General features: G+C 34.9%; 1 protein-coding gene across 1 annotated transcript in view; it reads right to left on the bottom strand.

Moving 5' to 3' along the window:
- The window catches only part of TMPRSS15 (transmembrane serine protease 15), a 149033-nt gene that overhangs the window by 26442 nt on the left and 107396 nt on the right, over positions 1–15195 (bottom strand). Inside the window, exons 20-22 of the mRNA XM_037828832.1 lie at positions 11054–11149; positions 6584–6633; positions 6233–6404 (exon numbers count right to left, since the gene is read on the bottom strand). Coding sequence (XP_037684760.1) covers positions 6233–6404; positions 6584–6633; positions 11054–11149 — 318 coding nt within the window. The remainder of the gene's footprint in view (positions 1–6232; positions 6405–6583; positions 6634–11053; positions 11150–15195) is intronic.

The raw sequence follows: 15195 nt of genomic DNA, 5'->3' as shown, positions 1-15195 counted from the left end.
ACCTAAAGCTTCAAGACTTGAGTCTTGAAGACGATTATATAACTTTGTAGCTTGCACAGTGTGACTTTGTGATTGTGAAAATGGGGACAAAAATTAGATGAAGAATAGGGTGGGATGGAGGGGATAGAAAGATCTAGGTGTTCTTTTTTGCTTTTATTTTTATTTCGGAGTATGGAAAATTTCAAAAATTGATTCTGGTGATGAATGCACAAATGTAGGGTGGTGCTGTGAATAATCAATTATACACTGTGAATGACTGTAGGGTGTGTGAATATATCTCAATAAAACTGTATTAAAAAAAAGTAAATGAACAATGGGGGGGAGGAGGGGAAAGGGATGTTTTGGGTACCCTTTTTATTTTAATTTTAATTTTATTTTTTGGAGTAATGAAAATGTCCAAGGATTGATTGTGGTGATGAATGCACAACTATATGATGATACTGAGAACAACTGATTGTACACTTTGAATGATTGTATGTTATGTGAATATATCTCAATAAAATTGCATTGAAAAAAACATAGAACAATGCCTGACATAATGTAAGTAATTGGTAAATATTTTTTGATTGAATACACATGTGAAAAACAGGAACCAATCCAAGAGCAGGAAGGAATGAGCACCACTAGTGGTCATCTGTAATAGTCAGGGAAGGACAGGGAAGCTGTATGTCCAGTCACATCTGTGTAAGCAATTACACATAGTAACTAAGAAAAAGAGTGTTCAGCAGTGGGATTCAAGACAACAAATTAGCTCCAAAAGGAAATATAACTTCAGAGATCTAACACTGAAACTTCTGGGTAATAAACCTTGTAGGTGGACCAGTAATTATAATGAGATCCCTACTGATAAGAAATGACACATTTCTTATAATAATAATATTATATTATATTATAACTATTATTTTAATAATAGAATAATGTCTATTATTAATGTCTATATAGGAAATGGGTTATATAACATAAGCCAAGGTAGACTTAAAAAAATAATTTTAAGGGGGAGACACCAGGTAGGAAATTGATTAAAAAATTATGAGAAAGGCATAAAGTTAAAAAGTCTTAGTAATATAATGCAATAATTTTAACTGTCAAAAGATAATTAGCAGCTCAAACTTGAAATATCTTAGAAAAGCAACTGAGTCCTTTGCTCTAACCAAAAATCAATGTCACTAACCTAGTCCTGAAATCTCTACCTGCCTAAGGAAATGTACTTTATATATTTATTCTGAAAAAATGACAAAAATCTTGAAAAGGTATAATATTTCTGCAACCCAAAGAAGCTAATATATTAACCATTAGCCTAACCCCCAAAAGTCAAAGGTAGATAAATAGAGAAATTAATTGAACTCTGATATGTATATTTTAATAATAGGTTTAATTGGAAGTGAAATATATTTTTAAATTATTGTTTTGTGTATTTTCTGTGTCCTACTTAAGGTGTTTGAGGCATTCAAAAGAATCTAAATTTTAAATTGTAATTGCAGTATCAAAAAAGTAATATTATTTTATAATCCCTGTGTAAATGTTTAAAAATTGGTTTCCAAAGTTTTATTAGCTATATTAGTTTAGTAAATTTAATACTGAATAAATTATTAATAGTAGTATGCATTTCTCACCATACCCCTGAGCACCCCTCATATACGAAATCATTTATTTTGGGAATGGATATTAACACCCGTTTCAAGGAATTGTTTCAATAAGGAATGAGGTAATCTATGTGATGCACTTGGTCAACTCCAAAGAGCTAAGTTAAAGAATGGATGATTGCCAAAGGGCCCTCTAAGGCTAAGTTCATTTTTGCTTTGTATCTATTAAAAATTAATTCCGAATACTTACCCATTTGACTGAACAGTGATTGCTTCTGGAAGCAAGGATGGCAATTGACTGGGAAGGGGTATAAAACAACTTTCTTGTAGGTCACAAAAGTGTATACATTTTCCAAACTCATCAGATTATACACTTAATGTTATGCATTTCATTGTATGTAAATTTTACTTCAGGAAAAAAGAATGGGAAACAATACCGAAATCTAGTTGGTAAGTTTGCATTACACAGTGGTATGAGTTAGCAATTCTGAAGCTTTTTTGGGTTCTAAGCTTAAGCAAATAAATAAATATATTGTGGGTAATATGAACAAGGCTTCTCATTGTTGGAGAGAGGAGTTACAAATATGGAAGAGAGCAAGAATAGAATGTACCCTGGAGTACTTGATTTGAATTGGAGATATCATTTTAAATTTGTATTTGTATGTATAGCTATGTCTGTCCATTGAAGGAGTTTAGGAGCAAGGACATCCAACAGGGGCAATGAGCACTTAAGATTTTGTCTTATAAAATGTAGAAGTAAATGAAATTTGCTAAGTAGAACCAGTATGAAACATTGATTTGAGGCCTAGGACAGGGAAAGCACAAGATGAACTTGTAACATTTTGTTTTTCCTGAAGGTAAAGAAGCTCTCAAAGAATGGAGATATACCAAGATGGCTATAGGAGCAAGTTGGATAGGTTTCCCTTTGGCCAAACCTGAGACAAATTGAGCCAGTTAATAATAAAACATAAATAAAATAATAAAACATAATGAATAAAATAACCAGAAAATTAAAATAGTAAGGAGAAAACCTATTCCTTACTATAGAATTCAAACTAATAAACAAAGAATGATAGTGTTAGATTATCGTCAATAGATATTAAAATCAATGGTTGAAAGTTTGATGAGAACTGGATATTTATGGTCTCATTGTATTTCATCACAAATTACTTAATTCAGTACATGCTCCACAGCAGATATTCAGTGGAGGAACCTGGAGACACCAGCTTAATCAAGTAATCAAAGCTAGTGTCACCCAAAATTAGAAACACAGACATCAAGTGCCTCCTGATAAAATGTACTGAGAAGGAGGAGCATCACTTTAGTGGTGTTCCTATTCCCAAATACGTAATCAGAATCTAATTCTGAAGAAACTTTAGACAAACTAAAATTGAAGGACTTTCTACAAAATAATTGCCTCAATTCTTCACAAATATCAGACACAGGAAATACAGAAGGACTGAGGGACTATTAGAGATTAAAGAAGATTCAAAGGGCAAAGCAACTAAATGCAGTGCATTATCCTGCACTGCTTCCTGGATGGCAAACATACAAACAACCAACCAAGTATGTTATAAAGGGCGTATGGGGAACAAGTGACAAGAATGAATAAATACTGTATATTAGGTAATTATATTAATGTTAAATTTCCATGATTGCTGTGTTTGTATAGGAAAATATCCTTGTTTTTAGTAAAAATGCAGATACAATGTGGCATTTAAGGGCAATATCTACCATATTATTTCATGGTTCAGAATATTAAAAAAAACAACAAAAAGAAAAATTATGTCTCCAGATTTGAAGAGAAAGAGAGACCGACAAAGCACACATCATAATATGTAAACAACTGGCAAATCCAAGAAAACATATATTGTAGTTCTATGTATTATTTTTACAATTTTTCTGCATATTTGATTATATCAATATAAAAAGCTTAGAAAATAAATATCTGAATGTCTACTCTGCAATCCTGGATTTCTCTTTAAAGGAGTTTTCCTATGCAGGAATAGCAGCACACTAAAAATTTCATTGCACTGTTTTAAGATTCACAGTTTGCAAAAGTATTACAACAGCTTAATTTTGTCCTAGTAGATGAAATCATACTTAGTAGGTATATATTCTTGTGGCCATGCTACAGATTAGGAAACCGAAACCCAAAGAGACCAGTCGGCTTGTCTATAAACACATACGAAGTCACTAACATAGATAGGAGCAAAGCCCTGTTTTCTGGTTCAAAGTCAACCTTGATCTTTAAATCATAAAAAGTGGGCCCATACTCTCCAAAGTCCCTCTTTTAGGGTTGGAAAATGAGAGAAGTCAGGGATAGAGGACAGAACAAGCACAGGTATATTTAGGATCATCCAAGAATACCAAGGCCGAGAGATGGGAATGGAGTTATTAATTATAAGAAAGTAGGCAGAAGAGATGTCCAATTAAACCATTCTAACCTCCTGCAGGTTGCAACACCTGGAATAGGTTTACACTGAAGACAAGCCAATTATGTAGTATGATTTCAATAAATTCCTTGATCTTGGAGTTTTTTTTTTTTTTTTTTAAGAAATTAAGACTTTCACTGCCCAACTCTAGGAATTTAAAAAGATAAACAGCAGGCGATACTAGCATTCTGGTAAAAAAACATTTCAGTCAAGCTATATAAAATAATATTTAAATATTTGCTTTTTTAGAGACATCAAGTAGAAAGCAAGGGAACTCTTGGAACCTAGAGAAAGGAGAAATAATGCCTCTGAGTGCTGTGTATACAGAAAGTAAAATGCAGCACTGGGAATGGTGCAGATAATTCTGAATTCATTACAATTCTATCACAGCTCTCCTTTGTTTGCATGTGTTCAAACTGAAACTGTGAAAAGACATCTTATGTCTTATATAACTGAACATGTTTTTATATTAGATGAAACTACCTTTCTATTTTTTTTTTTTTATTTGTGGTTTGAAAAGATGTTATATTGTTATCAGTGACCTATACTAAGTACATCCTTAAGGTAGATAACTGAAAGATATCACTAACATCACTGCAAGTCTGGTTGACATTTAGAAAGCAAGTGTTCTACCAAGAACATCAAACAGTTGAATTTTACCAAATCTGTGTTTAACACCGGAGGTTACTGACTTACTGAACCTACTGCATATGCAACAGGAAACATGAATCTTCAGCTAAAAACACCCTTTATTTTGAACACAATTAGGATTCCCATTTCTGACATGCCCAAAGCAGGGAGCATGTATAGGCAAAGGTTAAGCAAGGGATGGGCAAATTGACTACTGTAGATGTTTGTTATGGTATGGTTAAACATGAATTAAAATATAATTATTAGAAGGCAGAAAAGTCAAGAAAGCATACTTTAGGTATGGAGGAGGCTGTGCATTAGGCACACAGATAAAATCAGAGAGAACTTTAGATATAGATGGGACAGTACCTTGGATGGCACTTCTGGAGATCAGCAAGTAGACTAACCTCATCTGGCCAAGGGTCCTTAATCTCCCATGATGGAGGATTATGCATTTGAGTCTACCCTTACTCTGGTACAAAGGTTATTTAGGCAAATGCTCAATCCTCTAATGCTCCTTCTCCCTGGACATTTCTATCACTCAAAAACTTCCATAACCCTCTAAATGAGGCAATTTGTCTTCATCAACCCACAACATTTCAATGTCTGTGTTGGTCAGGAGTGTTAACTCTTTTAACCTGATTAGCTACGGTTGTCTCTCCCACACCCCAGCACACATGAGTTCTTTCTTCAGAGATTCTGGATACTGGTGGGAAGGGGCTTATCCTACTTCTCACAAGTAGGTTCGCTGATTCTCTGGAGGTCTCTCTTACTCACTTAGGAGCAGAAAATGAGCTCTAGGTCAGGGCTCAGGAATCTGCTTTGAGGAAGCTACCCTTTTTCTGACCTAATTTAGAACTGCTGGAATGTGACTACGTAAAGAGGTGTTTCTCTCATGCAGAAATAGAGAATGAACATGGTCTTGGGTCCAAGATCATTTATTTTCTCCTCTTTTCACTTTGCTCCCTTCACCCACACTATTTTCTCCCATGGCATTGCTTTAGAAATGGCTGCTTCTAGAGGAAGAAAATAAATTCTAGAATTCAGCAAAACTTTGTCACATTAATTATGTCACAAAAAAAGGAGTTAGCTATGGTTGACAGTAGTTCTAAATTTTAGTTATAGGTAACATCAAAGTAGATATGACTTGAAAACTAAGTAAACAATTATCATAATTCACAAAAAGTTCTTGCATATGAACTTCTATAACACAATCTATTTGTAACTTGAGGGCTCCCTATGCATGCTTTTTGATATTGACAATTTGCTGATGATAAGTAATGGTCTAATTGAATGACAACCAGCACAATTTATACATAAGTTCTAATTTTACACCCTTAAATACTTACCTTCTGAAGGGGCAAAATTTAATTATTTATTTCTGTAGGAAACATAATACTTGATGCAAGTATCTAAATGAAGAATGCTATCTTTTAGTTGAACTTTCTATTTTTAAATGTGATTTTAATGGGATCAGCAGAAGCATTGTCTGGTGGAGTGACTTTTTGAGGCTGCATGAAAGAGAGGCTAGGCAGTTTGCTGTGGTGACTTGTTTGGGAAACAACACCGGGACGTCACACTCACCCATACATACAGTGCGCCGCGGACACCAGCCAGCTGCTGCTGACGAGAGAGGCGCCACAGAGCAGCTGGCCATTATAATACAGAGCAGCAAGCCAGGGCCAGGACCCCTCTTCCGCATCATGTCCTCCAACTATCTTCGGGCGGACTTGAGCCACCAGCTTTTCCCCACATGCTATTAAAATAATTGAAGAAAGGACATATATGTTATTTTGCTGGGTCTCTTCTATAAAAAGAAAGTCTACTCATGAAAAGGGGCTGGATCACTAGAAAATAACTTCAGAAGGCATACACATTGTATTACAAATTTTAAACAGAAACCTTGGAAGAGATTATGACAAAATATTTACTTACATTTGTGGTTACATTGTAACTGAATCAGGGAATCCTGAAAACACTCTTTACTGTAATAGAAGAACAATTATATTTCAAAACCACATATTGAATATTTTTAAGTAAAATATAGTGTGGGCTATCCTTTTTTTTTTTTATACTAAAATTGACTTTTTAACATAAGTATCATATGTGAAAAAGCAGGTGTACTGAAATGCATAGCAGAAAAAGCCTTGATTAGAAATAAATATACCTGAGTCCTGAGTTCACATTCTAACTCTACTACGTATTCCTTGTGTGATTTGGGGCAAGTTGCTCAATATATCTGAGACTCAGTTTCCTTATCTATAAAATGGGGTCAATACTTAGGTACTTTGTTAGAAATTTGTGAAAACTAAAAGAAATAGCTGCAATGCAATTATTACTGTGCCTTATATACAATAAACAATGCTAGCATTGTTATTTTGCTCAAAGTATCCTTGGATTCCAGCATTATATAATGCAGAATGTGCCACTGTATTGCTAATTCAACAGCTATTCAGTACACTACACTGTTATTTCAGCCTGTATGCTTGATGCTGGGAATTCAAGGATGCACAATCTTGGGTCCTGTTTCAAGGGAGGCAGACTTGAAAACAGCAAAATATAAAATAGATTGTAGGTATACAAGATTTAAAAGCCTCTTGTTTAAAAATTTGGATACCAACTTTTTTCAAAAGTCAAGCGTTCCATTTTATACAAAAATTTAAACAAAGAAAATGTGTTTCAAAGTCTATTATGCATACTAACCACTAGAGATCAGTATAATACAAGAAATTAAAGTACTTTCCCACTATGTATTTCCTAATGCAGCTATTGCAGATACACACACACACACAATCTTAATGATTTATATTTATATATTTAACTACATATAATTGTGCATGTTACTTAGGCACTTGAGTGTTTAGGAAAACAAACTTAAAAAAAAAACAAAAAACAAGACCCAAGATCTACATGAGATCTTGAGTACAATCAATACAATAGCATGTTTCCAGAACATGTATGATAAGTTTTGTTTGTAATCAGATGCTTTCATGTTGTCTGCTTTAGAATAAAAGATAATTTCAATTGAAATACAAAGAACTATAGTTATACTTTATTAATTACCAGTATGTATGTATGTATGGTTATCTGTTATATGGATAAAGACATATCAGTAACTATAACTCCCCATAGAAGAAACCTTAATTAACCCCCCTTTTGTTATCTACTTGTGATTGACAGATGAAATAGCTTGCAAGACGTGTCTTTCAGTGCTGCCATATTTCATACAATCTCCTTCTACATCTACAGTTCTCATCAGTGCAAATCCACATTCAAAATACCTTATTTTCCTGAGGTATTTTCAATGATTATAGAAACAGTAAGCATTGCTTACTACTTTGTGGTATGTATAACAGTGATGAAAAGTTAATGCATTTTAGAATTTCTTATAGCAAGCACAGAAAAATTTTTGGTTAGCAGTTAACCAGAAAACCACTCTGAACTTCTCCATATATTCTATGAATATTGGTTAATCAGATTTTCATACACAAACACATACATGCAGTGTAGAGGAGTTTAATCTCTGGTCAGAACAAATAGTAAATCCACATTTTGTCCAGGTATATTTAGAAAAATTAATAAGAAATAAGATAAAGTTCCCAGGCTCTGGTTCTGGAGTCAGAGTCAGGTTAGCCTTCTGAATAGACAGAAAGACAATACCATGATTCTGGGTCTCACAATTTATGCCCAACAATATAGCCTTTATTCTTGTTGCAAAGGCCAGCATTTTCTTACTGTCTCCCTTCTAGAATTGCTAATTAAAGTAAGTGCTTGTAGAAAGCTGCTGCCTTGGGGAATTTAGACGATGGCATGTTAGAGTATAAAGGTAGCAGGCTTTGGAGTCAGATAGACTTGGATTAGAATTTCTACACTGCTGTGCTGATTTGGATGTATTAACGTCCCCCAAAGTGCCATGTTCTTTAATGCAGTCTTGTGAGGGCAGATGTATTAGAGTTGATAGGTTGGAACCTTCTGATTGTTTCCATGGAGATGTGACTAGTAACACCTTTGATTAGGGTGTGACCTGTTGATGGGATTGTTTCCATGGAGGTGTGGCTCTGCCCATTCAGCTTGGGTCTTGATTTAATTACTGGAGCCCTATAAAAGCTCAGAAATAGAAGGACTTCAGAGCAGCAGCTGAGGAACACATTTTGAAGATGGCCATTGAAAGCTGTCACTGACATTTTGGAGAATGCCATTTTGAAATGAAATCGGGGAGCAACCAGACGCCAGCCATATGCCTTCTGAGCTAACAGAGGTTTTATGGATGCCAAAGGCCTTTCTTCTGTGAAGGTACCCTATTGTTGATCCTTAGCTTGGACATTTCTGTGGCCTTAAGACTGTAACTTTGTAACCAAATAAACCCCCTTTATAAAAGCCAATCCATTTCTGGAGTTTTGCATAACAGCAGCATTAGCAAACTGGAGCAACTGCCTACTAGGTTTGTGAACTTGTGCAAGTCACTTTCAATACAGAGCTCCTGTTTCCTTATCCTTGTAGTGGAGCAACAGTTCCTAAGTCATAGAGCTTTTGCATGGATTGGAAATCACCTGTGTAATATTCCTACCACAGTATCCTTACATGATAGGTGTTCAATAAAGTGTTCTGGTAAGCACTTTATATCCTGTATTTAGCACTGTGCTTAGAACATAATGTTGCTCAATAAATACTGAGTCACATTTCTATTGATTTCTAGGACCAGGGTTGAAGTGGCTCAAAAAACTGGCAAAAAACAGCAGCTTAGTAAAAGCAGTTACATGAATTGCCTAACATTTCCAGTACTATCAGGTCAGGTTGCTGGCATCACTTTGGGGGTCCTTTCCCATCACTGGTTCTTGTGCTTGCCTTACAATAGGAGAAACAAATGGGGATATAGGTTAGTTGATATTCATAGTTCATACTCATAGTTGGAAGAATATCTTTCCTGATATCCTATTTTTTACTTTTTTATTATAACTATTAAGAGTTGAGGGAATTTTCAAAAGCACCATCTTTGGGGGACAATAAACTCAATAATCTCCTCAATTAATCAATGTATATTTTGTTATTTTCAGCCAACCCAGCATAATATGACTAGCTAGGAAGGGATTAAGGCCATCTGATTAGCTGGCTTATTGATAAGATGAAAGGTTAAAGCATCTTTATCTATAAATGGTGTCTCTTTCAAATGACATGTCACATATATAATAGCAACATCAATGGGATTCTACTGATAAACATTGAATAACCTAGTTCTCCTCTTAAACATGCTTTTAATTTAGAGGAAAGGTTATTAAGATTCTTCCTGCATTCTTTTCTGTACTTATTCTTAAGTATTTGTAGGCTATAAATAGAAGAAATCCTCAACGTACAAGCCACTTTAAGCTCTTTAATGGTAATTTAAATTTAGATATGCTTTATAGAAAGGAAATCTGGAAACTTGCTCTCTTACTTGCAGATGTTTTGCTTCACCCCTGATGAGGCTAATAATATCAGAGCCCACCAAATATTCGTATAAAACATTCAACTGGAAACAGAGTACTTTGATTGGCACTAAAATTGTTCCTGTGCCAATGTGTTTTACTGGTCGAAGTCACAGAAATGGTAACTTTTCACAAATATCTGAATGGTTGCCTAACTTCATTTTTTCACCATTGAGTGTATGTTAACAAAATACTACAAACCAATATACTAACAATGGCACCTTAAATACTTGTTTTTAGTTATGGCTTCTTGCATTTACTTTCTTCCCACCCACAGCTGGCCTTTCTTGGAACTATAAAATTCAGGAGCCCACTTTTAACAACAGATACCATCAATGCCCTGACAGGTAAAATGACATAATCTAAACTAAAACAGGTCTTTGAATTCATGACAGACACTACTTCTTAAAACCCTTGTAAAGGCTATAAAGTTAAACCTAATTTTAAAGAGCAACAGAGACTATACAGGTACATCTTGAAGTCTGGTCTCCATCATTTAGGATTCATGTTATATTTGCTCAAAACAAGCATCATGATCCTCCCCCCCCCTTTCTTCTCTTTTCTCTCTTTAGTCTGATCATATTGTACCTATTTTATTCCAGATACCACAATTTCTTTCTACAGCATTTCATGGTTTGTGAATCTGAGGGCAAGGGTTAAAAAGGTATGGAATTAGTATTTATTGAATCCCTATCAGTGCGCTGGAAAATTACATATACAGTATCTCATTTAAACTTCTTATCATGTCTATGAGGGCTAGGTAGTGTTATTGCATAGGATCAGTTAGATAACTATTTGAGAGGATCTGAAGAATTAAAGAAGTCAGACAACTTTCAAGATTATATGGCCAGTAAGTGGTAGGAGTCAAACTTGACTGGTTTCAAAATACTATTTTCCTTCCAGTCCATATGCAACTAGTCCAAGAACAGATTTTAGTACCCACCTCGGTGTTAGTATTAAGCTACCATTAGGCATCATGTTTACTTTTACAAATGGTCCACCTTCAGTTGAGAAGATTGGCATTGATGAGTTCATACTTCTAGGATAAAGAAACGCAAAGACAAATGAAAAAACAAACAAAAATTACACCACTGCACATGTATAGTTATTTATTGCTGTAAACAATGAAAGAAACTATGGAATTCCATACAAAAAGATGAACATTTTAATAAAAACTTCAAATATTTTGCTATCTAGAAAATAATGCAAATGAATAGAGTTATACATAATGTCATGAAATACAATTTTAATTTTTGCATGGTATCTCTAGTCCTTGTTTGTATCCTTATATATTATTTTATAAAGTTAAAATCACTGTACTTATCATTTTGGTGTCAGAGTTGTTATACCATAACTTATTAAACCTTTCTCCTGTTGTGTGTAATTCTTCTGAAAAATGCATGTTACCTAAGACCAAGGTAGCAAAATGAGATCTTCAGTGTTTACCTTTCAAAATTTTGTTTTGTTTTTGATATTTCATTCAATTTAAAGCAGCAAAAAGCCCCAATTTTAAACCAGAAGTCATGCAGTTGCTCTGAGAGGGTTTACGTAGCCTGGAGCTGAAAGTGATTATTGGTGAGCCAGAAGGGTGGAAAAAGAGACACCTCAGTGTGGCAAGAGGCATTTAAGCCCTTGGGCTTTCTTTTCTCTAAAATCCTATTTATTTATATCCTGGCTTTCAAACTGAGGCTTAATTGATGATTTCTCTTAATTATCCTGACTCATATCCCTTTGTTTAGCCAGAAAGTTTTAACTTCTCAATTCCTAATCTTGTTTTCTGCCTTTTATTTTTTCCAGACTTTAATCATCATATAAAAATATGCCTTTAAGCTGGGGACACCCTGATTCCTGCTTTCTTCTACAGGTTAGCAGAGAGCCAATGGGTTCCTATCTTTTGAAGCAGCACTCAGCCATGATGGAGAAGAAGGCCCAGTATCTTCCCCAACATATAACCACCTCTAACCCTTTGCTTCTGTGCGTATGGAATTTCCAAGGAATACTCCTAGCTGTTACAATCAGTAAGAAGAGAAGAACTAGGTAGAGGGTGGATTCTCTCCCTTGCAGTTGAGGTGACCCTTTGAACAAACTGGAAGAGACTTTGTTTGTTACTTTTCAACCACAGAACAGAATCGAGCATTCTGCGCTTTCATTTTATGAACAGAAAAAAGTAACAAGTACACAAAGCACTAGGCTTTCCTTTAATAAAACCTGAAATGGATTAACAAAAGAGAAGATGAATATTGTTAGAGATAAAGATATATACCTTACATAGGTTGAAGACTCATCTAAATATTTATATAAAATACATTTGCTATAACTTACGGAAGAAAAAACAAACCTGCACAGACTTCAAAGGGAAGATAATTCATATTGATTGTTAGGGAACTCATAGACACCTGTTAAGCAGCCATGCTCAGACCTCACCCACTCTACCTGCTCTGGAGAAGTCACAAATATACACTAAGTGGCCATCCTCGGCCTTCCACTTTCCCACCTCCTTTACTATTATGTATTATCTCACAACATGGGGGAGATGTTAAGTCTAATGAAAAGGCCCTGCCACACCTTAAACTCCTTAGGAACAAGCAGCCCCAGATGCTTATACAGAAATTCTCAGTGGTAGGGCCCCCTCCCCCTGAGTTGAATAAAATCCACACTCAAACAGTATAGATCGGTCTCTCTTCTCCAGAGCAAAGTGGGGCCTGCAGAGCTGCTCCTGACCCAGAGCAGTTTTCAGCCACCAGTGGAGTCTGGCTGTGATGGGACCTTTTCCCCTGCTCTTTTGAACTCTGTGTGCTGTGGAAGTGTCAGGCAGATTTTCCCTTTCTGGCCTCTTTATTCTGTACAATAAAGGGATCATTTCCTGGAAGTTTCTGTCATGCCCTGAATCTGTGTTCCCATCAGGCACCGTTCTAACAACTCCCTCAACAATTTTTATATTTATGGACATATTACATTTAGGGAAGATACAATGAGGATTAAAAGAGATATTAGAAGACTTTGAATTTTATGATTGCTACAGCTTCTGATATAATACTACATTTCAATGTTAAAAAATATCAACAAATGCCTATCCAATTTGAAATAAGCACTAAGAGTATTCACTTTGCTTGCAAGCTCCAGTAACATCATTGGAATAGGTTCATAGTGTTATGTCTGAGCGTAAAGTTAGCGGGTCACAGTTGCTTTCTGATTTCCTTTTTAGATATCTCTCTTCTTTGATTATCTTTGCATGTCTCCAGCATCTTTGTTCTGCCTAATGACTGTCATGTGTTGGATATCCTTCTAGACAAGTTTTCTATGTTCCTAACTGTACTATTTCCATAGCCCAGCAATTCTCAAAGTGTGTTCTCCAGACAAATAGCATCAATCTCATGTGGAAATGTATTAGAAATGCAAATTCTTCTACCTCACCCAGATTTGAGTGACTCAGAGACTCTGGAGATGGGGTCCGATGATCTGTGTTTTAAGTAGTCCTTCAGGTGATTTTTGATGCATGTTAGAGTCTGGGAAACACAGTCAGAGCCAAACATATATCCACTTCTACTTGCTCAGGGATCTGTGTTTTAGCTTCCAAGGTAACTTGTCCTTATTTAGTAAGCAATCTTTGTTAAGACACTCATGACTAAATGGGGGAACATCTTGAAGGGTAATTCATTAAAAGCATATTTCAGAGATGTGGATTAGGAATCTTTAATTATCTCTAGTTATTCTCCTTTTTTAGCCCTTGGATATCTCTTTTAATGCAAATTCTGAAGGGATGCATTATTTTTTCTGGAAATTTGAAACAGATTCTGGACAAAGGTCCAATGAAAATACTGAAAAATTATTTATAAATCAGTTTTTCAACTAGTCTATTTACTCTACAACTAACATTGTCATTACGCTATAATAGGAATGACAGTTATATTTTTAAAGTATGCCTATTGTAGAAGAAAGGAACACTAGAGGTAAAGTTTTAAGGTCAAAGTATATCCAGTACATGTGATTGACCTACCCTGGGATTCTCGAATGCTTTTTGATGGTGACACTTTCACTGTCCCACAGAGAAAAATAGAGATTACATATAAACATGGCAAAAAGACATGCATATACCTTATTTCCTGAGATTACCTTTTCTACATTTTTAGTCTCAAATTTAACATGAGAAAACATACTGCAGTTAACTCTGCAGTTATGTCATTTTGAGTTATTTATAATGGCTATGCAAAACACTTTCTGGGAAAAAATATAGAGTCATTACATAATTAAATTTTTGTACCAAATATCGATATCTGCACTCAAAGAGTAGGGCATAGGGGCCATGAGTTCCTACAAACACTTTCAGGTATTTGTGCTGCCAAACTGGTGCTGGATATTAGAGTTTGGAATTTAATTTGAGACAAACTACCTGTATTTCTGATTCTGCCAAGTCAAACTCATCCGTTTTTTGACTGAAAACAGTTCTAGTTCATATTCATATGTAAACAAGTATAAAGCAAAAGAAGTTCATGACAAACTATTCCTTATTTTACAAATTGATGAAGGCAATAAATAGTGAATTAAAAAAAAATGTTCTTGACAAAATAAAAGATTAGTAGCCCTACTGTAAGCCACCATTTATTTTTGAAGGACAAAGTCTCAGAACTATTGAAAAATTGAGTTGAGGCAGTATGCTATATTAAATTCTCCAATTAAAGCATGCAACTGCAGCTCTCCCTGATGCAGTTTTCCTTTCTTGCAAGGAAATTAGTTGTTAAGGTTTTTGAGGGGCCATCTTTGATTATTACAACTAGAGTTTGTCCTTTCTAAATCCTGACAATGATTCCAGATCTGCAGATTTAGATACTTCGATCACACATTGGCATAGCTGCTGTGAAATCAATAGTTTAGTATCAAATAGATCACATCCCATTACTTTGTTGACATGTATTTCTAAACCTCTATTATCATTTTTATTGGTTATATGCCCTCAAAGGTTCTCCCTAACTTCATGAAAAACTTTATTCTATGTGAGAAAAGAAGCATATAGATGTAACATTTATTACTTTTGAGGTCATATATGGAATATAAAAAAAGGCTCATGGATAAATTCTGGGGAGAGAA

This window comes from Choloepus didactylus, chromosome 1 (genome assembly GCF_015220235.1).
Source record: "Choloepus didactylus isolate mChoDid1 chromosome 1, mChoDid1.pri, whole genome shotgun sequence".
Lineage (NCBI taxonomy): Eukaryota > Metazoa > Chordata > Mammalia > Pilosa > Megalonychidae > Choloepus > Choloepus didactylus.
The sequence above is the reverse complement of the archived record's forward strand: the minus strand, read 5'-3'. Positions and strand labels throughout refer to the sequence as shown.